Source organism: Chiloscyllium plagiosum, chromosome 35, assembly GCF_004010195.1.
Source record: "Chiloscyllium plagiosum isolate BGI_BamShark_2017 chromosome 35, ASM401019v2, whole genome shotgun sequence".
Taxonomy (NCBI): Eukaryota; Metazoa; Chordata; class Chondrichthyes; order Orectolobiformes; family Hemiscylliidae; genus Chiloscyllium; species Chiloscyllium plagiosum.
Genome location: NC_057744.1, coordinates 9,988,091 through 10,010,073, shown reverse-complemented (window position 1 = coordinate 10,010,073; position 21,983 = coordinate 9,988,091). Strand labels below are relative to the sequence as shown.

At 44.3% G+C, this 21,983-nt stretch overlaps 1 protein-coding gene across 6 annotated transcripts in view; it reads left to right on the top strand.

Moving 5' to 3' along the window:
* LOC122540641 (E3 ubiquitin-protein ligase TTC3-like) overlaps positions 1 to 21,983 on the top strand; it is a 117,353-nt gene that overhangs the window by 89,511 nt on the left and 5,859 nt on the right. For all 6 annotated transcript variants that reach the window (XM_043676638.1, XM_043676635.1, XM_043676637.1 and 3 more), the window contains 12 exons: positions 371 to 422; positions 2,543 to 2,653; positions 5,072 to 5,211; positions 5,436 to 5,504; positions 6,650 to 6,746; positions 7,843 to 7,946; positions 9,880 to 9,970; positions 12,627 to 12,728; positions 15,995 to 16,135; positions 16,410 to 16,567; positions 17,910 to 18,036; positions 19,603 to 19,755. In XM_043676638.1, the coding sequence (XP_043532573.1) occupies positions 371 to 422; positions 2,543 to 2,653; positions 5,072 to 5,211; positions 5,436 to 5,504; positions 6,650 to 6,746; positions 7,843 to 7,946; positions 9,880 to 9,970; positions 12,627 to 12,728; positions 15,995 to 16,135; positions 16,410 to 16,567; positions 17,910 to 18,036; positions 19,603 to 19,755 (1,345 nt within the window). The remainder of the gene's footprint in view (positions 1 to 370; positions 423 to 2,542; positions 2,654 to 5,071; positions 5,212 to 5,435; positions 5,505 to 6,649; positions 6,747 to 7,842; positions 7,947 to 9,879; positions 9,971 to 12,626; positions 12,729 to 15,994; positions 16,136 to 16,409; positions 16,568 to 17,909; positions 18,037 to 19,602; positions 19,756 to 21,983) is intronic.

Here is a 21,983-nt window from a genome sequence, read left to right as displayed (position 1 = left end):
CTTGTCGGACCTGCCCAGCTCCTTTTCCACCTATCCACTCCCCCCTCTCCTCCCTGACCTATCACCTTCATCTCCTTCCCCCCTGACCTATTGTACTCTATGCCACTCTCTCCCCACCCCCACCCTCCTCTAGCTTATCTCTCCACGCTTCAGGCTCTCTGCCTTTATTCCTGATGAAGGGCTTTTGCCCGAAACGTCGATTTTGCCTGTCCTCGGATGCTGCCTGAATTGCTGTGCTCTTCCAGCACCACTGATCCAGCTTCTGGGTATCTTGTCCAGTGACATTGCTGCTACGTTTTTTCTATTTGCTAGCTCTGTCAGAAAATAGGCCAAAGATTGAATACTGCGTGTATCTTGTGTTTCATGACAGGGAGGAGGATATTCCCCACATATCGCAGCAGGAAATCCGGGAGAAGAATGAGGTAGGAATGAAATTGGGGGAGTGGGATGGATTGATAGCCGGAGTGAGGTATTGCAACAGGCATGAGGGGCTGAATGGTCTCCTGAATATAACATGGAGGAAAATACTCTCTGCTTCGTCCAACTTGTCCTGCACACGTAATGGCGATATGTGCCACACCCAACCCGATCCGAAACTGTGTGAATTCTTGAAAGAGGTGAGAAATCGGATTTTTTAGAAACTTGGGCCAAATTGGCAGGGAGTATTCCAGTCTGTTCCAAACATTGATGGTTGGTGAAATACCTGCCTTCTCTGTAAGGGCTGAATCATCGTCCTGACCTGATACCATCCCAATACACATCATAAACTCGTCTGGAGCTCCCACTCCAAAGCAGGGGAGGGGTGGGGCGGAGCTGCCACTGGGAAATGTGTATTGGATGTTGGTCCTGGAGAGCATTCGTGAGTCTGTACCCCAGCCCAAATCAGGACCCGGGGGAGGAAGACTGTAAAAGAAAGGAAGCAGGAGAGAATTTTTCTTCAACTTCACAAAATAAGTGAAAGCTGTTCACTGGTTCATTTCTCAGGGCCGTGTTTGGGAGACGTCAGTCAACCTGCCTGATTTAAACATTTACACAAAGTGTGGCAGTTAACTGTCAATTGTCACAAACTGGTGCCTTCTCCATGGCAACACCTCCAATAATCTGAGGTAACTTGCCAGCCACAGTGCACTGATGCAGTATGTTTCTTTTTTTTTTCCCTTTGAGTCGATATTCTTACCAACTTTTCTTCCTTTCTCTTTTGTAAAGGATCTTGCTGGAGAAAAGTCCCATAATCTCATAAGCATGTGAGAATTGGCGGCCATTTGACTTTTTATACTTGTTATACCATTCAATGCAATCATGGCTAATCTACTTTAATCCCTTGGCTCACTTGGGGCCAAAATAAAATCTCTTGATCTCTTTCATCCAGCAGTTCTGGATTGGATAATTCTGAAGATTTGCCTCCTTTGAGTGAGGATGGTAATTTCCTTCTTTTAGTCTCCAGACTCCCTGTATTATGGTTTGATGGGACAAGGCATGTCATAGGATAAATGTATGGTTATCCACTTTGGTGGCAAGAACAGGAAGGCAGATTACTACCTAAATGGAGTCAAGTTAGGTAAAGGGGCAGTACAAAGAGATCTGGGTGTTCTTGTACACCAGTCAATGAAGGCAAGCATGCAGGTACAGCAGGTAGTGAAGAAGGCTAATAGCATGCTGGCCTTCATAACAAGAGGGATTGAGAATAGAAGCAAAGAGGTTCTTCTGCAGCTGTACAGGGCCCTGGTGAGACCGCACCTGAAATATTGTGTGCAGTTCTGGTCTCCAAATTTGAGGAAAGACATTCTGGCTATTGAGGGAGTGCAGTGTAGGTTCATGAGGTCAATTCCTGGAATGGCGGGACTAGCTTATGTTGAAAGATTGGAGCGACTGGGCTTGTATACCCTTGAGTTTAGAAGACAGAGGGGATTTGATTGAGACGTATAAGATTATTAAAGGATTGGACACTCTGGAGGCAGGAAACATGTTTCCGCTGATGGGTGAGTCCCAAACCAGAGGACACAGCTTAAAAATAAGGGGTAGGCCATTTAAGACAGAGATGAGGAGAAACCTCTTCACCCAGAGAGTGGTGGGTGTGTGGAATGCTCTGCCCCAGAAGGCAGTGGAGGCCCAGTCTCTGGATTCGTTTAAGAAAGAGTTGGATAGAGCTCTCAAGGATAGTGGAATCAAAGGTTATGGAGATAAGGCAGGAACAGGATACTGATTGAGGATGATCAGCCATGATCATAATGAATGGTGGTGCAGGCTCGAAGGGCAGAATGGCCTACTCCTGCACCTATTGTCTATAGCACAGTCCCAGTTCAGTTCTGCTGCTACCAAATCAGTGCTACCAAATCAGTGCTTCAGTCACTCAGTAGCAATTGGCAGAGAAACCAGAACCATATCCCCTCCACATTTCTGGGGAGCAGTGAGATTCATTGCAGTCACCCACCATTTTCAAGTTGAAAACCTCCCAGCCAACGGGTTCGGCCCCTCACTGTGTGAACTTGCTGAGACTGGTTGATGGGAAGGGGATAGGGATGTAATTAATGTAATTTATTAGTTTGCAGAGTTGGAGGCTGCAGTACGAAGGTGGAAGCTGTTGTGTGAAGAGAAGACCGCACAGTATGAGCAGCTGGTGAAACGGCAGGCAAAGACGCAGGACAGTCACAAGGTCAGTGCTGTAGAAAAGGGAGCCACTTTCCACATTACTGCAGACGAGGCTCACTCTGCAGAGGGCATGTTTCCTTTATGGGCCGACAGTAATCTCTTGACTGACATCAAACTATCTGATCATTATCATATTGCAGCTCAAATACAAACTGAAGGGGTTGCAACGGGGCACACTGAGGTTATGAAAAATGCTATATAAATAAAAATTGGAGAGTAGGACTCAACCATTCAGTTCCATGAGCCTCCTCAGCTATTTAATTTGATTGAGTGACCTACACTTTAACTTCATTTTACCCACCTTGCTTCCATATCTTTTTATACCTTGCTGAGTATAAGCTATTAAACCTGCTTTGAAATTTTCAGTTGACTTCCACTGGCAGGTTTGCTCCAGATTTAGAGTCCTAGAGGTGTACAACATGGAAACAGACCCTTCACTCCAACTTATCCATGCCAACCAGATATCCTAAATTAATCTAGTCCCATTTGCCATCATTTGGCCCATATCCCTCTAAACCCTTCCTATTCATGTACCCATCCAGATGCTTTTTAAATGTTATAATTGTACCAGACTCCACCACTTCCTCTGGCAACTCATTCCATATATGCACCACCCATTGCTTAAAAAAGTTGCCCCTCAGGTCGCTTTTAAAACTTTCCCCTCTTCGCTTAAAAATATGCTCTCTAGTTTTGAACTCCCTGCCCTGGGAAAAAGACTTTGGCTATTTACCCTATCCATGCCCCTCATGATTTTATAAACCTCTATAAGGTCATCTTTGAGCTTCGACACTCCAGGGAAAATAGCCCCAGCCTATTCAGCCTTTCCCTATAGCTCCAACCCTCCAGTCCTGGCAACATCCCTGTAAATCTTTTCTGAACCTTTTCAAGTTTCGCAACATCTTTCCTATAGCAGGGAGACCAGAATTGAACGCAGTATTCCAAAAATGATCCTCCCCAAAGTCCTGTACAGCTACAACGTGACCTCCCAACTCCTATTCTCAATGCACTGACCTGTGAAGACATGCTTACTTTCACCACCCTGTCTACCTGCAACTCCACTTTCAAGGCACTATGCACCTACACCCCTCTGCCTCTTTGTTCAGCAGCACTCCCCAGGACCCTACCATTAACTGTATAAGTCCTGCCCTGATTTGTCCTATCAAATTGCAGCACTTCACATTTCTCTAAATTAAACTCTATCTGCCACTCCTCGGCCCATCTGACCAAAATCCCGTTGTACTCTGAGAGAATCTTCACAAAAGTTCCGGGGTGAAGAAGCTCCAGTTATGAGGAAAGATTGGAATGGTTGGGGATGCTGTTCTTGGAAGAGGAGATTTGATTGAAATTTTTCAAAATCCTGAGATTTCTGGACAGATGGTCGTGGAGAAATGATTTCTGCTCGTTAAATGGATAGAGAATGAGATGGTACAGATGGAAGAGTAGTGAATGTGATGTCAGTTTAATGACTAGTCCAGCACTTCCCAAAGTGGGGGTCAGCAGCTGAAGCTTTGGGGGTGCGCGTCAGAGGCAGCAATGACTGTTGTGGAACTCTGAGTTAAACTAGCCGTACCCCTGCCTGAAATGGGTCGGTTGGCTGGATGGCTGGTTTGTGATGGAGGGTGACGCCAAAAGCATGGGTTGACTTCTCTCACTGGTTAAGATTACCATGAAGAATCCTCCTTAACCTCTTCCCTGTTGGTTTTCCCTCAGGTTAAACCACCACCAGTTGTCTCTGTCCGATGTGATAGCAGTCCGATGGCCCTCTGGTGCGATGGTGAAATGTTTTGCTTTACTGTTATCCCTGCTGTAACAGGCCCCCACTCTCTCAGTCTCTTCCCCCACCCCCATGTCAACCCATTCTCGCAGACATCACTGAGAAGTAACAATTCTTGAACCTCGAAATGGGTCACAGTTGGGAATGGTTTGGGGAACACCGACCTAACCTTAAAACAGGGGGGTGTTAAGGAAGTGCAGCACTCTGTCAGTAGCACACTGCCCTGTCAGCTTGATGTTTTGTGCTTGAGCAGTGGAGCAGGATTCAAACCCAGAACCTTAGAACACTTAGCAACGTGAGTGCTGCTGATTGAGCCAGAACAAGGTCATTTATTGAATGGTCATTGGATAAACACATGGATGAAAATGGAATAGTGTAGGTTAGATGAGCTTCAGATTGGTTCCACAGGTCAGCGCAACATCGAAGGGCATGTACTGCGCTGTTATGTTTGTGTTCTAAGGACTATTCCTTTGAACCAAGGCCTGGGATGGGGGAAAGCCACCTAGCTGTAAATTTAAAACAAAAAAATGATTGCCATTTGTTTCTGTGTGGCCAGAAAAGGGGGCGGCCAGAGAGAACTGGAGGTTCAACTGCCGTGTCAGTCTGAGATCAGTCTTGAACTGTAGGGTTTTTTTAATGTTCTTTCAGCATCAAACAGCAGAGCTTCAGAGGCTGAAACAGGAAATGGAGAACGAGCAGAAAGTGCAACAAAATGATAAGAAAGCTCTTCAGAACCAAATCAAAACTCTTCAAGATGCACTCCAGAGTAAAGAGGAACTGATCAAGAAGTAAGAAGGATTAAACCCCCCCCCCCCACTCCCCCCTCCCCCACCCCCAACCCCCCTGTTTAGCCAGAGCACCCAGGCTACAGTGACTGGGGTCTGTAGTGTGCAAAGCTCAATACTACACTCCCCAGCTGCCTGAGTGACTTGTGTTCTCAGCTTGTTTTGGCATTTTAGAATTTGGGAAGCAGCCAGAGGTGTAAATGGATTTTTTTTCTTTACTTGTCTAGGTCTGAGAAACAGATACAGGCTCAGCAGCAGGAGCTGGAAAGCCAGAAGGACCATTTCCAGCATGAACAGTGAGTGCCAGCTTCCCTCCATCACAGCAGTGATGGCAGTCTTCTCTGTAGTGAAACGGAATCTGTAAATGATGATGGTGACGTACCAGATGATGCTGCTGTAATGCCAGAAGAGCAGATTGGAGAGATGGGGAGAAGTGTGTAGACAGGTCCTAGACACTACACGAGAGAACTGTAGTCAGTAAAGCACGGATATAAATTGTGTGTTACTGTATTGAAGAGAACTTTTCAGAGGACTAGGGAGACACTCGGAAGAGGGGCAGTCAAATAGGGGAAGATAGTTAAGCCAGCAGCACCGTATGGTGTTTGTGGAAACATCCAGAGACACAAAGGAGACGTTTATATCTTGTTTCGAGGTCAGAGTAAAGCATAGAATTTTTTTTGTTGGTCCATAGGATGTGGGTGTGGCTGGCTATGCAAACATTGATTGTTTAACCTGAATTGTTAAGTCTCATCCATATTGCTGTGGGTCTGGAGTCACATATAGATCAGGCAGGTAAATATGCAGATTTTCTTCCCTAAAAGGGAATTAGTGATCCAGATGGATTTTTATGACAATCGACACGCTCACCATTCGGCTGCAGATTTTCATTGAGTTCAAATTATGCCAACAGCCGTGGTGGGATTCAAGCCCATGTCAACAGAACATGGGGACCTAGAGCTCACACATATGGTCCTATGATGTTGTCACTGCCTCCTCTTGCCTTCATGGGATCTAAAGCACTCCTGGATATTGTGAGGTTGTGAAGAATGCTAAGAAAACACTACAAGTCTTTCGTTCCTTGCAGTGCTCTGTGTGGTTGTGTACCTGTACTGTCCTCTGCTGTCTGATTACGGGTGGCTCCATGGCTGCTGGTGCTTTCTCTTTTTCTCACTCACGCACACACTCTCTCTCTCTCTCTCTTTCCCTCTCTCTTTCTTTCTCTCTCTCTCTCTCTCTTTCTCACTCACTCACTCACAAACACACACACACGTACTCAGTTAAAGATTTACATGCAGGAAATGTGTTGTACCAGCAGTGGGAGCTGTTTCACAAATGCAGTTGTTTGCAAATGAATTTGAGCACGTTGCTAATTTTCGAGGCTGGTTTCTGTGTGAGTAGAACTGAACTGTACTCCATAACTATTGTGATGCTGTTTGTGCAGAGAACAGTGGGCACAGGAGAGAATTCGTTTGGAGAGGCAATCAGCGAAAAGCAAAGATGAGTTTATTGAGACCATGAGAAGAGCAATGGCTGCGGAGGTAATTCTTTAGCATGACTTGGTCAATGCAGCTAACTTTGGTGAAGTGTTTTGCTTTTACTCTCCCTCTGTCTGCCATGCGAATTGCGCTTTTTAGGTTTTGCATGTCCAGAACCACAGGTAGCTACACCCTTTCATTCCTCTGCTAGTAGAATCACAGAAAATTTGTGGCACAGAAAGAGGCCACTTGGCCCATCATGTTCCTGTCAATGTAACACCCCATCCGCCCCTTCGGCCGTGCCTAACCCCACTGTCCAACATTTGGTGTGTAGCTGTATCTTTGGAGGTGCATGTCCAGACATCTTTTTAAATGAGTCAAGAGCTTTTGTTGCTTTTGGGCAGTGACTTACAGACCCCTAAAACCATCTGGGGCAAAGGTGTTTTCCCCGCTAATCGTTGTATTCAGCACTGACAGGTAACATTAGTAGCAAAAGCAAGGAGATGCCCCTGTTGTAATAGTTTTGAAATTTGACTGTGGGTGATTTCCTCATTGAATCAGATGATAAATGCATGGTGGTACTGAGCCACTCAGACCTGAAGAGCAGCAGGCTTGGTGCTGCCCCTGTGCAGGACACTTGATCGGCCCCCTCTCTCCACCCCTTTAACCATTTGCACCATCTGTGGCAGCAACCCTCCCGAGACAGCACTTCCAAATGTGTGACTACTGCCACCTGAAGGACAAGGTCAGCAGACACATGGGACCTCCACCCCATGCTGGTTCCCTTCCAAGTCACACACCATCCCAACGTGGGAATATATCGCTGTTCCTTCACTGTCGCTGGATCAAAACCCTGCAGCTTTCCAATGGCAGTGCAGCACTTCATGAAGGCACCTCAGCACCACCTTTACAACAGCAGTTAGGGGAGACCATCACTGCTGGCCCAGCCAATGACATTCTCGATGAAAAGAACAAATAAAACACAGATCATTGTGAGAGAGTGACTCAGAATAAATCGCCAAGCTCAGTGAGGGAATCGGGTGATGTACCTGGAGCAAACTATCAAACGTTGGTAGACTGATTTATTCAGTGGAAGGTAAGGATGGGGAGGTTGCATCCTGAATTTTTCTGAACCACAACTTTCTCGTTGTTCCTCCAGGTTCAGGTGCTGGAGGGCAGACGGGATAAAGGGATTGTTTTCCTTGAGCAAGCTGCAAAGGAAGGAGAGGTGAAACTGTCCAGCTTGAGGCAGAAGCTGATGAGGTAAGAGAGTGTGCGCCGAATGTGAGACTGTGAGCAAATCATGTCAGAGTCTGTATAGGTGTGTTGGTGACATAGTTAACACTTTGCAAATCATAATGACAAAATCTTAGATTTGATTGATTGCTAAAATTATGTTGCTGCCTCCATTATAACAGAGACTCTAAATATAGAGTGCTTTGATTTTGATTTGTTTTTTATAGTCACGTGGATGGTTTAGTAGTTTTGGGTGTCCTGAGGTTGTGAAGGGGTTCTGAGCAAGAATACTATCAAACTCGATACGTTAACTCTGTTTCTCTCTCCATGGATGCTGCCGGAATTGCTGAGTTTCTCTAGCAATTTTCTATTTCTATTTGATGTAAATGCACTTTTCTGACTTCTGTCTGCTATCCCTCCTTGTTTCATAGGCTCTCCACAGGACAGAGATTTTATTGCGTTTGTCATTCTTTTTGACCTCTGCTATGAAGTGGGATTGGCTGGGTTAATAACTAAAGAAACAAAGGCAGGCTCATTTGAAAATGAAATTTTCAATTCATTTCAAATGAACCAGGTTATACGTAGCCCCGGTGTCAAATTTGACTGGGAGATGAGTTTGTGAATGCGTTATTAAGACCATCTATTTCCACCTCTGTAGCACTGCCAGCCTTCTCCAGATGTGACAATCCTAATACTCACTTGGCTGGTCACCCACATGCTCTGCTTCATAAACTTGACATGCATTTGACACTGATCATTGTGTCCCTAATCATTTCAATGTCCTATTCACCAGTCACCCTAAAACTCACTGTAGACCAGAAATTCTGACAGGTTTATGGAGATTACCCAGCTATAACTTGTAGAATGTATCAGTGTAGAAGCCATGTGATGGGGTTCTTGTGGCCAAATGGTAGTGCTCCCACCTCTGAACCAGCAAGCCTGGGTTCAACTCCTGCATGCCCTGGAGGTGTGTCGTAACACGTCCAACCAAGTTGCTTAAAATAACTGGAAGTCACATTTTTAAAGAAAATGGGTTTACAGTGATAGGAAGCTTGCTATTTTTTGTATATTTCCTGAGTTTGATAACTCCACGCCCTTCTGAAGTTGGGGAGGGGGTAGAAACAAGGTTTTAGAAGTGGTCGATTTTTTTTTTAATGCTGAAGATCAATTATGGGTTCATCAATATTTGTTCAAAAGATAACAGCAGGCTAACATTTCAGAGACTGAGTAAACTCTTTTTTTTTTAAGATTGTGGTCACCCTGTTGCACATTTGCAGCAACTTCTCCGACTTTGATCTTGGATTGTGAGAGGGTAACGCCGGGTTTATGGTCACAGCACTCAGAGCGGTGCAAATGCAGGGTACAGGTTACTCAGAGGAGCTAAAAGAATCACACACAGTGGTGCTTTTTAAACCTGTTTGCACTGAAATCTCAAAAACGCAGTTTCAAATGTTAAAATACTCCCCTTATATGAAGTAACAAAAATAAAAACATACTGTGACTCCGACAAATAGACAGCTGACTGTTTCCTTGTGTGAATGAGCTTTTACTTGCATTTATCAAAAGAAACAGTAGCAGGCCATACTGCCACTCAAACCTGTTCTTGTGTCCTAGTAGATCAGCCATGTTCTTATACCTCAACTGCACCTTTTGTGACCCAGTGACTTGTACATGTAGCTTCCGCACCTATATATTTTTGAATGCTGTTGTTTATTTGGATGCGTAGTGCTCGCTGGTTCAGACTGTTGATACATCCCATGGGGTTGGTTTATCAATAAAGAGAAATATGAGCTGAACCATGCACAGCAACATTACAATCAAAATCGCAGGGTTAGTGCTTCGACTGTTTCTGCGTGAGCTGCATAGCCAGCTACATTAGCATTGACGGGGAGAGTGACCAGGATCTCTATGCTGTGAAGGTGAGGGACTGGTTTTAAAGATCTTTCTTCTGTCCCCGCAGCACGCCTACGGTTCAGATTGACGTCAAGGCTGCGATGCTGGCATATGAGCTGGTGCTCGCTGACATCAAGTCAAAAATACACCAAACAGTGGTCAGTATTTGGTTTTACAAAGATTTTGTGGTCCGTTCTCTTGTGCGTCCTCCCTGTATCAGACACGACTCCGTCGGTAGCACTGCGGTCTCTGAATCGCAGGGATTCGAGCCTACGTCCCCACTCCAGGGCTCGTAGCTCCGATTTGATCCCGAGGGAATGCCACACTATCAGCGCTGCCATCTTTCACGGGAAGTGTTCGGGTGGGACCATTCCTGGCTGAGATGTGAGAGATCCCAAATGGTGAGAGTGGAGGAATTATCTCTGGTGGCCTGGTCAATACTTATCCCTCCATCAACCATCAGAAAGACAGATTTTCTGGTCTTTGTCACGTAGCTTGTTGTGTACAAAATGGCTGATGGGTTTTCTACGTGGCAACAATGACGACACTTCAAGTACTTTATTGGTTACGGAAGCGCTTTGAGTAATTTTAGTGGTCATTTTTGTTTCAATTCCTCTGCTTTGCACTGACTGGGAATGTCCTTAGATCCAGTGAGATGTGGAGCTGAGCAGTTTTTTTTGTTCCCAGACTCCTGTGGCTTACTGCGTCAAACATGGCCTACCAGAATGGAAGACGGAACATTCCTTTATCGCTTCCAACTAGCCCTCTGCCCCAACTCCCTTATCTTTATCACCGCACCTCATTCCTCTTTCCCCCCCCCCCCCCCTCCCCCAACTCAACTCCTCACCCAGCACAATATAGTCTCCCCAGTGAAAAGACCCAAGGACAATAATGCACAATAACCTGGGAAACTGCCCTGTCTGTGTGAGGTCACCAACATTAGGCTTGAAGATTATGGACCAAGTGTTAACTATCAAAAAGTATGGTGCTGAAAAAGCACAGCTGGTCAGGCAGCATCCAAGGAGCCGGAGACTTGACGTTTCGAGCATAAGCTTTTCATCAGGACTGACATTGCTGATGAACAACTTATGCTCAAAACATCGATTCTCTTGTTCCTCAGATGGTGCCTGACTGGCTATGCTTTTCCAGCACCACACTTGTTGACTCTAATCTCCAGCATCTGCAGTCCTCACTTTCTCCAAATATTCACTATCCCAACGATTACTTTCTGTCTGACACTGATCTCTGTTCTAACGTCTTGAGAGTTGACATTCACTGTTCCAATCGGGCAATACTTTCCAAAGACTCCATATCCTTGGAATATGAGAATCGGCCATATTCCAATCCATTTGTACTCGAACATCCCATGGCCCTCATTTTAGATTTTAGATTTTAGATTACATTAGATTACATTACAGTGTGGAAACAGGCCCTTCGGCCCAACAAGTCCACACCGACCCGCCGAAGCGCAACCCACCCTTACATTTACCCCTTACCTAACTCTATGGGCAATTTAGCATGGCCAATTCACCTGACCTGCACATCTTTGGACTGTGGGAGGAAACCGGAGCACCCGGAGGAAACCCACGCAGACACGGGGAGAACGTGCAGACTCCACACAGTTAGTTGCCTGAGGCGGGTATTGAACCTGGGTCTCAGGCGCTGTGAGGCAGCAGTGCTAAATCTGGAATAAGCTATCAGTCAGATCAGTATCCAGCCTTTTACTTATTTAGAATCCCTACAGTATGGAAAAAAGCCATTTGGCCCATTGAATATGCACCAACACTCTGAAAAGCATCCCAGACCTAGCGCCCACCCCCCCCGCCACACCCCACCTTGACCCTATTCCCGTAACCCCACGTTTCCTATGGCTAATCCACCTAGCCTGCACATCCCTGGACTCTACGGGGCAATTTCCCATGGCTAATCCACCTAACCTGTACATCTTTGGACAGTGGGAAGAAACCAAAGCACCCAGAGGAAACCCATGCAGATGCGGGGAGAACGTGCAAAATTCACACAGTCGCCTGAGGGTGGAAATGAACCCAGGTCCCTGGCACCGTGAGGCAGCAGTGCTAACACTGAGCCACTGTCCCGCCCAAAGTTAGCAGAGCTCTATACAACTCTCTTACTGTCTAAATCTTCACTGATGGAAGCAGACCAAGGTATGTGACCACGTCAGAGGTGGGTGAGATTCTTTAAGCTGCAAATCCCATCATTATGATTGAAAACCTCTCAAGGTTCCCTTTTCTGTTTTCACAAGGTCACTCCCACTTTGCAAAAACGTTCATCCTTCTTCAAACCCTGACGTGGGTGTATTTTATGTGCCAATGCTGTACTCATTCTGGGCTTAGAACCTTGCTGTATCACACAATCATCACTTAAAATCTAAAAAGAGAGAGGGAGAAGACAGTGAATAGAAACCTGAGTCCACAGTTAACCCTTAGTGGGAGAAAGTGCTAGAGATCAGAGTCAAGAGTGTACTGCTGGAAAAGCACAGCAGGTCAGGCAGCATCCGAGGAGCAGGAGAATCGATGTTTCGGGCATAAGCTCTTCATCAGGAATGGTGATGAGGTGCTTATGTCCGAAACATCGATTCTCCTGCTCCTCGGATGCTGCCTGACCTGCTGTGCTTTTCCAGCACTACACTCATTAACTCTTAGTGATCCAGTTTCCATGATTTTCGAATGATTGGTTTAGCTATTGCAATAATAAAGCTACTTCAGCCAAATAAGTGGTAAGCATTGATTGTTCAAATAGTGCAAGAAATGCTTTACCTTTTGGTTATTCATGGTTGTTCTTTTGTTACATCAGAGTACCTTCAGTGAACAGATTGACCTGATTCGGAATGGAGCAAAGTTGTGTAACATGCCGCAGGTCCCTGTCTTCTTGCCTCCGTCTCAGACTGATTTCATGGTAAGTGTTGAGTTTGAACATATGGATTAAGAGCAGGAATAGTCCATTTGGTTCCTCTAGCCTGAACCACCATTCTCTAAGATTATGGCTGGTTTTAGCTCCACATTCTTGCCTATCCCGGTAACCAGCAACTCCCTCATTAGTCAAAAATTAATCTACCTCGGCCTTAAAACTATTTGATAGTTCCTGCTTCCACTGCTTTCTGGGGAAGAGAGTTTCTAAAAACTTGTGACCCTCTGAGAGAAAAATTCCCCGATGTCCCCGAGTTCCTCTCGATGCATTCTGGCAGTCAAGCCCCCACAGGATTTTGTATGTCTCCACATATGACTTGAAAATGTCCTAGAATCCCCTCCCTAACAGCATTTTGGGTCTACCCACAACTCGTGGACTGCAGTGGTTCAAGAAGGCAGGTCATCATCACGTTCTTGAGGGCAACTAGGGACAGGTAATAAATGCCCACATCCCATGAGTGAATAAATAGAAAAAAGGTCACCCCCTCATTCTTTTAAACTCCATTGGCTGCAGGCCCACCTATCTGATTCTTCTTCATAAAACAATGCCCCCAAGTATCTTCTCTGAACAAAAGTTCTAATAAATTAACATCTTAAAGGAGTCCAATTCAGTGAACAGTGATGTGGCCACATCAATACTCAATACAAGTAGCCCTTCCTGTGCTATTCCATTGCCCTTGCAATAAATGATGACATTCTGTTTGCATTCCCAATCACTCACTGTAACTGTATGGACTTTTTGTGACTTATGTACTCGCTTGCCCAGATCCCCCTGAACTTTAGAAGTATATAATCTCTCCCCATTTAAATAACAGACTGCTTTTCTATTCTTCCCTTCAAACAAAACAGGCTCAAAATTGATTTCGAGGAGCGTACGGAGGTACAGGCTATTAGACTAGACAGGATTGAGGTTCAAAAGGAGGGAGTGTTAGCAATTCTGGAAAGTGTGAAAATAGGCAAGTCCCCAGGGGCTGTTGGGATTTAGCCTAGGATTCTCTGGGAAGTCAGGGAGGAGATTGCAGAGGCTTTGGCTTTGATCTTTACATCATTATTGTCTGCAGGAATAGTGCCAGAAAACTAGAGGATAGCAAGTATTGTTCCCTTGTTCAAGAAGGGGAGTAGAGACAACCCTGGTAATTATAGACCAGTGAGCCTTACTTCGGTTGTTGGTAAAGTGTTGGAAAAAGTTATAAGAGATAGGATCTATAATCATCTAGAAAGGAATAAGTTGATTAGGGATTGTCAACAGAGTTTTGTGGAGGGTCGGTCTTGCCTCACAAACCGTATTGAGTTCTTTGAGAAGGTGACCAAGCAGGTGGATGAGGATAAAGCGGTTGATGTGGTGTATATGGATTTCAGTAAGGCATTTCATAAGGTTCCCCACGGTAAGCTATTGCACGAAATACAGAGGCATGGGATTGAGGGTGATTTAGTGGTTTCGATCAGAAATTGGCTAGCTGAAAGAAGACAGAGGGTAGTCGTTGGTGGGAGTTGTTTATCCTGAAGTTCAGTTACTAATGGGGTACCGCAAAGATCTATTTTGGGGCCACTGCTGTTTGTCATTTTTATAAATTACCTGGATGAGAGCGTAGAAGGATAGGTTGTTAAATTTGCAGATGACACTAAGGTCAGTGGAGTTGAGGATATTGCCGAAGGATGTTGCAGGTTACAGACGGACATAGGTAAGCTGCTGAGCTGGGCTGAGAGGTTGTAAATGGAGTTTAATGCAGAAAAGTGAGGTGATTTACTTTGGAAGGAGCAAAAGGAATAAAGAGTACTGGGCTAATGGTAATGGTACTTGGTGGTGTGGATGAGCAGAGACTTCGGTATCCATGTACATAGACCCCTGAAAGTTGCCGTCAGGTTGATAGGGTTGTTAAGAAGGCAAACGGTGTGTTACATTTTGTTAGTAGAGGGATTGGGTTTTGGAGCAATTAGGTCATATTGCAGCTGTACAAAGCTCTGGAGAGGCCGCGTTTGGAGTATTGTGTACAGTTCAGGTCACCGCATTATAGGAAGGACATGGAAGCTTTGGAAAGGGTTCAGAGAGATTTACTAAGATGTTGCCTAATACGAAGGGAAGGTCTTACGAGGAAAGTCTGACGGACTTGAGGCTGTTTTCGTTTGAGAGAAGAGGGTTGAGAGGTGACTTTTTTAGACATACAAGATAATCAGAGGGTTAGATAGGGTGGACAGTGGGAGCTTTTTTTCCTCGGATGCCGATGGCTAGCACAAGGGAACATAGGTTCATTTCCAGACGTTTCATCACCCTACCAGATAACATCTTCAGTGGGCCTCTGGGCGAAACACTGCTGATAATTACTGCTTTCTATTTATATGTTTGGGTTTCTTTAGGTTTCAGTTAGTGTAACAAACACTACATTGGACGAACAGGCAGAAAACTAGCTACCAGGATACATGAACATCAACCAGTCACAAAACGACATGACCCACTCTCACTAGTATCCTTACGTACAGATAAGGAAGGACACTACTTCCTTATCTTCCGGAGGCCCACTGAAGATATTACCTAGTGGGAGATGGAACGTCTGGAAATGAACCTTCTAGCTCAGCAAGCAAATTTACGTCCAGAACCTCAACCTGAACTACAAATCTTCTCAAAACTTGTCTTCTTCACTGTCCTCTCTACCTGCGACTCTACTTTCAAAGAGCTAAGAACCTGCCCTCCAAGGTGTCTCAGTTCAGCAACACTCCCTAGGATCTTACCGTTAAGTGTATAAGTCCTACTAAGGTTTGCTTTCCCAAAATGCAGCACCTCGCATTTATCTAAATTAAACTCCGTCTGCCACTCCTCAGCCCACTGGCCCATCTGATCAAGATTCCGTTGTAATCTGAGGTAACCTTCTTCGCTGTCCACTACACCTCCAATTTAGGTGTCATCTGCATACGTACTAACTATATCTCTTATGTTCATATCCAAATCCTTTACTCAGAGTACTAGGGGTGTGGAACACCCTGCCTGCAACACTTGTAGACTTGCCAACTTTAAGGGAATTTAAATGGTCATTGGATAAACATATGGCCGAGAATGAAATAGTGTAGGTTAGATGGGCTTCAGATTGGTTCCACAGGTCCGTGGAACATTGAGGACCGAAGGGCCTATACTGCGCTGTAATGTTCTAATGTTCTATAATTACAGAAATGTAAAAATCTTAAACATATACCAGATGCTTTGGGACTTTGCTGGCTAAGTAAAGCTTGCATATAAAAATTTTTAAATCTACTTTTGTTTAGCATGTCTACATGGCAAAGCAAAAAGAGCTCCTGGCTGCCAGTGGATTTCCCACAAATAACACCAGCCAGGGAACATCCTCGACAGTGCCAGCATTTCCCCCGGGATTGGCTCCATTGAACAATCAAATAGGAATAACACAGGTAAGCCAGGACACGTTTCCATATGGATTTTATTTGTATTCTGATTGGGAGAAAGGAGTTTTACTTGATTCTGTTTTTATAGGAAAAGTCATGAAAGCTCAAGAGCCCATTGGATAGTAGTGGTTCTGGTCTCCACTTTTAACATAAAATCCATTCCTTTGTTCAATCCATGCTCTCCAGTTCCATCCACAGATGGCTGCTTCATTTCTGTGAACATTTACATTCTTAATTAGAACACTGCTCTCATTTAAAATCTGCTTGGAAATTGTTACAGCGCTCGATGTCCCCAGGGTTATCAGTGCAAACGTCATCTGGGTTACCGCATCAAACACCTGTTGGTCCGGGTAATCCCAGCCAAACTGGTGGATCAACTCAAAACCATTTGGAACGACTTCTGGAGCAATTGACTGAGCTGTTCCCGAAACATAACAGGTAAAACAAAAACTGGAGTCTGAAGAAGACTTGCTGGGACTGAGGGGCCCCATCGTGGATATTTATTTTTATAAGTCTCTAGATTGATTAGGAAACCTGACTGTTAGGAGTCAGAAGGGCAGTCATGTCTGTGGAAACACCGGGAGGTTTAAAACCTCCCTCTACCATCACAGGACCCAGTTATATTACCCAAGAGATGGGATTGTGAGCAGTGCATTGACTTCACTTTGCATTCTGAACTTGAGGCTACACAAAACTCTGTCTTAGCTCATTATGAACCAATTGATGGACTTGCACTCTCTGACATACATTGGCTCCCAGTCAAGCAATATCTTGTTTTTAAAATTCTTCCCCATGTTTTCAAATCCCTCTATGACCTCACCACTCGCCCTGTGGGTGTCCCCTCTCATATATTCAAAGCTTCCGTAACACCACTCTCTACGATCTGTGCTGCTGGAATTCTGGCCTTGGGAGCATCTCCAGTTTAAATCGCTTTGCCGTTGATGTGTTTTTCTTCACTTGCCTGAGCTTAGGACCAGCATTTCAAAGCCCCTCCCTTTCCCTTAAAAGCTGTATCTTTTACCATGTTTTCGGTTTCTGAATTAATCTCCTCGTGTGACTTGGTTTGGTAGTTTATACCACTGCTGTGAAGAGCCTTCCGTTATGTGAAAGGTGCCAAATAAATGACAGTTATTATGAGCTACCTATTGGGTCAATCCAGTCTGTCAGGTGGTTTGTGAAGGTGTTATCTTCAGAATCGACTTGCTCCATTCACCTGTTTTCCTTCTCTCCTCTCTTGAAGGCACTTGGTTGTGCCAAGAACCATATGGTATGTCTGCCACAAGGCATTACCTCATCAGAATCCTGGTCAGACTATTAAACTATGAAGAGCGTTGCAGATCTGTGTGATTCTCCAATTTCCGGATCTACACGTACGGCAGTGGTGCTGATTGGGAGGGGCTGCTGTGGTGAATTGTTACTTCTCGGGGAGCTAACTGGATATGCTGCTGCGTGGTTGTGGCTGTGATGCTACTTATGGTGAAAGAGTCTGTATTGATTGCTTCACCTCACTCCTGAAGGAGTAAGCAAGTTAATGCTAGTTTGAGCAGGGGAAGAAACTGAAGACTGAGGATGCACTGGGTTGTAGTATCACGTCCTCTGTTTGAATCTTTTATGATTCTGTCCATTTCAATGTGCCATTTGCTCAGTAGTAGCATGTATTTTCCACAAAATTGTTTATTGTCTGCCCGGAATGGATGTAGTGAGAACTGGATGTATCTAGTCTGGAAGGAGCTTTCAGACATTAGCATAGCCTCATGTTTCTTGATTTTTTTTTGGACAGGGAAACAATGATCATCTTACTTCGGCAGGTCCGAGCTATGAACAATAACTCATTGTCTGGACTGTCCTTTGAACAGATCATCAGTCAAGTATCAGTCCTTATCAAAAACCATCAGCCACTACTTGCCGTAAGTGTATAGGAGCTATTTGTGTATTATTACTACTTTAGATCATTAGTTTTTTTAAAATTTAGTCGTGGGATGTGGGCTTTGCTGTCTGGCTAGCATTTATTTTCTGTCTCCTAACTGATCTTGAACCGAGTGGCTCGTCCCATTCCCTCTCCGACATGACCATCCTTGGCCTCCTCCATTGCTACAGTGATGGAGAAACAACACCTCATCTTCCACCTGGGCAGCCCACAACCTGGAGGACTCAAACATTGAGTTTTCCAATTTCACTCCGTCCCTCTCCCCACCCAAAACCTTCCCCCACCTCCAGTCCTGAAGAATGGTGACACCCAAAACATTGACTTCTCCACCTCCTGATGCTGCCTGACTTGCTGTGCTCTTCCAGCCTCCTGCTTGGCCATTCTGGTTGAGAGTCCTTCACATTGCTATGGGTCTGGAGTCACATGTATGCTAGACCCAGTGAGGAAGCCAGATTTCCTTCCCTGAAGGACATTAGAGAGCGAGAAGGATTTTTCCAGCAATTGGCAATATGGTTTCATGGCCCTCAGTCGATTATTAATTTTGAAGTTTTTAAATTGAATTCAATTTCCACCATCTGCCATGGCAGCATTTGAACCCTGAGTCAAGAAGGTTAGCAGAGTTTCTGGGTTAATAGTCTAACGATAATACCACTAGGCCATCACCTCCCCTACATTACACCAAGGGAGCTGTACTCAGTTTGCAAGTTGCAATAAGTCTAACATTTGGAGCAGTGTTAAATGAAGTCATCCTGTTACACACAATGAAAAGAGTAATTGGTTGATGTAGTTATAAAATTTTTAAAAATTTTGTTTCTATTTGGACACTAGTTTTCACCGTAGTACTTAACATGTGGTTTATCGTATCTATAAAGCATGCAAAACTTATCGAGAAGTAGAATTTGAGCACTGTGCTAACTCTTGTTGGTCTGATGTAAGGGGACATGAAGGGTAATTTGCGCCTTTATCACTTGCGAAGTACATTGACGAAGAGAGCCAGCCATCAATTATAAAACTAGCAAGTTATAAGATCTATCTGATTTCCATCTCCATTGGTCTCTTTGATATAGCCAAAACTACATTCAGCAATAGGCACTATTTAAATACAGGTCTACTTGTTGAATATTCTGCTTGAGAGCATACAAGAACATCTGAGCCCCAGACCTGACTGACTCAGTCAGTGGGTCTGTGTAACTTTCCAGTTTAAAGAGCTGTTTGAATGTTAAATAATTTTGGCTTGTGAGTGATTTGACTGCGATGATGTTTCAGGTTCTTTTCAGTTAAGAAGGGAGCAGTCAGTTTGTCAGTCTTTTGTACAGGATTTACCTGACAGTGCAACACACCAATCGGTTGGGGGGATGGGGGGAGTGAAGGAAATCCCATTGCAGTGTGCTGAGATGTGGCATAATCTCCACACTGAGTTTCACTTTGGTTTTATCTTGGCTTACATCGGGCAGAATTCAAACTGATGTGTCATGTTAATTAGGTTTAATTACAGGTTACTGCATCAAAGTTGATATTGTTTGTGTTTCGTTTTGTTCTCCCACAGAACAGTAATCTGGACTTTTCGAGTTTACCAGCTGATCCGATGTTGCCTTCGACAACGTGGAGAAATATTACACCAGATTCCTTGACAAGTCAAACTGGATTTACCACAGGTTTGTCCCATCAAAGTGGGGTCAACCCTGAGCCAAGCCTTCAGGTATTCCTTTTTCATTTTACATGCGCATGTGTGTGTTTTTCATGTGTCGGTCTTGTTTCTTTTCCTGCAGTTTTCCTCCGAAACACATTAAGTTTGTGTCCCTCAAACTTGTGGCTTAAAACTGATCAAATTGAAAGAACTACAATAACCGGTAGAGTAATTTTTATTCCACAAACATGTCTTGGGTTGGAGTCTATGTGAAAGGATTCTATGCCAACTCATTATTACCAGATGGTTCCTCAGTGCTACTTCAATGGTGAGGACAAGTATCAGTAAGAATACCATACCATCAGATTAAAGGAATGAGGAATCATGCAGGAGGACATTTCTAACTCAGACAGAGAGGGTAGACAACAATTTAGACAACACATGAAGTTCTACAGATAAGAACATGGTCAACATAGGTAAAGGGAATGCCTAAATTCTCATACATTTACAGAAACCGAGATGCAGAACTTTCAGAGTGGAATTATAATTGGAACCAGGCAGTGAAAGATTAATTCCAAAGCAAAATATTACCAGTACTGGGAATGAAAACAGGAAGTGCTGGAAATTTTTAATACGTCTAGCAGAATCTGTGGAGCGAAAGTAGGATTTAATGTTTGAGGTTAATAACCTTTTTATCAGAATAGGTCTGATGAAGGGTTATCGACTTGGAATGCTAACTCCGTTTCTTTTCCCCAAGATGATGCCTGATGTGTTGAAGGTTTTCCATCATTTTCTTTGTTGTTTCCTCAGAACAGGGTAGGTTGGATTCTGGGTCTGTACTCAAGACTGTTGAATCAGCAAAAGTAAGGAATTGGCACCACTTGGATTATTGGGTGTGGTTAAGGTCAAGTAAAGGTAATGGAACCACAGAAAATGACAGAACGCCGAACGTTGACGATGAAAACAGGAATGTGATGATACAGCTATAATGAGCATCTGGAAAAGTGAGGACTGCTTTCAGAGCAGAGAAGGCTAAAGAAGCAAACAAATGGAGCATTCGAAGGATCTAAGAGTTTAAATAGCAAAATATTATTTCCATTGGTTCCTAAGTGAATACAAGATATAAACTCCAGATTAGAATTAGAAGGATAAATGAAGTTAAAATAATTTTTGTACAAAAATGTTTGAGAATATAGATTGCATTACCACTAGCCTCCCTGGAAACCAAATTAATTGTAGCACTTGGATAGAGTCATAGAGATGTACAACATGGAAACAGACCCTTCGGTCCAATCTGTCCATGCCAACCAGATATCCCAACCCAATCTAGTCCCACCTGCCAGAACACAGCCCATATCCCTCTAAACTCTTCCTATTCATATACCCACCCAGATGCCTTTTGATGCCTCCACCACGTGCTCTGGCAGCTCATTCCATACACGTACCACCTCTTGCGTGAAAAAGTTGCCCCTTAGGTCTCTGTTATATCTTTCCCCTCTCATCCTAAACCTATGCCCTCTAGTTCTGGACTCCCACACCCAAGGGAAAAGACTTTGTCTATTTATCCTACCCATGCCCCTCATGATTTTATAAACCTCTATAAGGACACCCATCAGCCTCCAACGCTCCAGGGAAAAAGCCCAAGACTATTCAGCCTCTCCCTACAGCTCAAACCCTCCAACCCTGGCAAACATCTTGTAAAACTTTTCTGAATCCTTTTAAGTTTCACAACATCTTTCTGATAGGAAGGAGACCAGAATTGCATGCAATATTCCAACAGTGGCCTAACCAATGTTCTGTACGGCCGCAACATGACCTCCCAACTCCTGTACTCAATACTCTGACCAATAAAGGAAAGCATACCAAACGCCTTCTTCATTATTCTATCTACCTGCGACTCCACTTTCAAGGAGCTATGAACCTGCACTCCAAGGTCTCTTTTTTTCTCAGCAGCACTCCCTAGGACTTACCATAAAGTGTTATAAATCCTGCTAAGATTTGTTTTCCCAAAATGCAGCACCTCACATTTATCTAAATTAAACTTCATCTGCACTCCTCAGCCCATTGGCCCATCTGGTCAAGATCCTGTTGTAATCTGAGGTAACCTTCTTTGCTGTCCACTATATCTCCAATTTTGGTGTCATCTGCAAACTCACTAACTATACCTCTTATGCCCGTATCCCAATCATTTATATAAATGATGAAAAGAAGAGGACCCAGCACCGATCCTTGTGGCACTCCACTGGTCACAGGCCTCCAGTCCGAAAACCAACCCTCCACCGCCACCCTCTGTCTTCTAC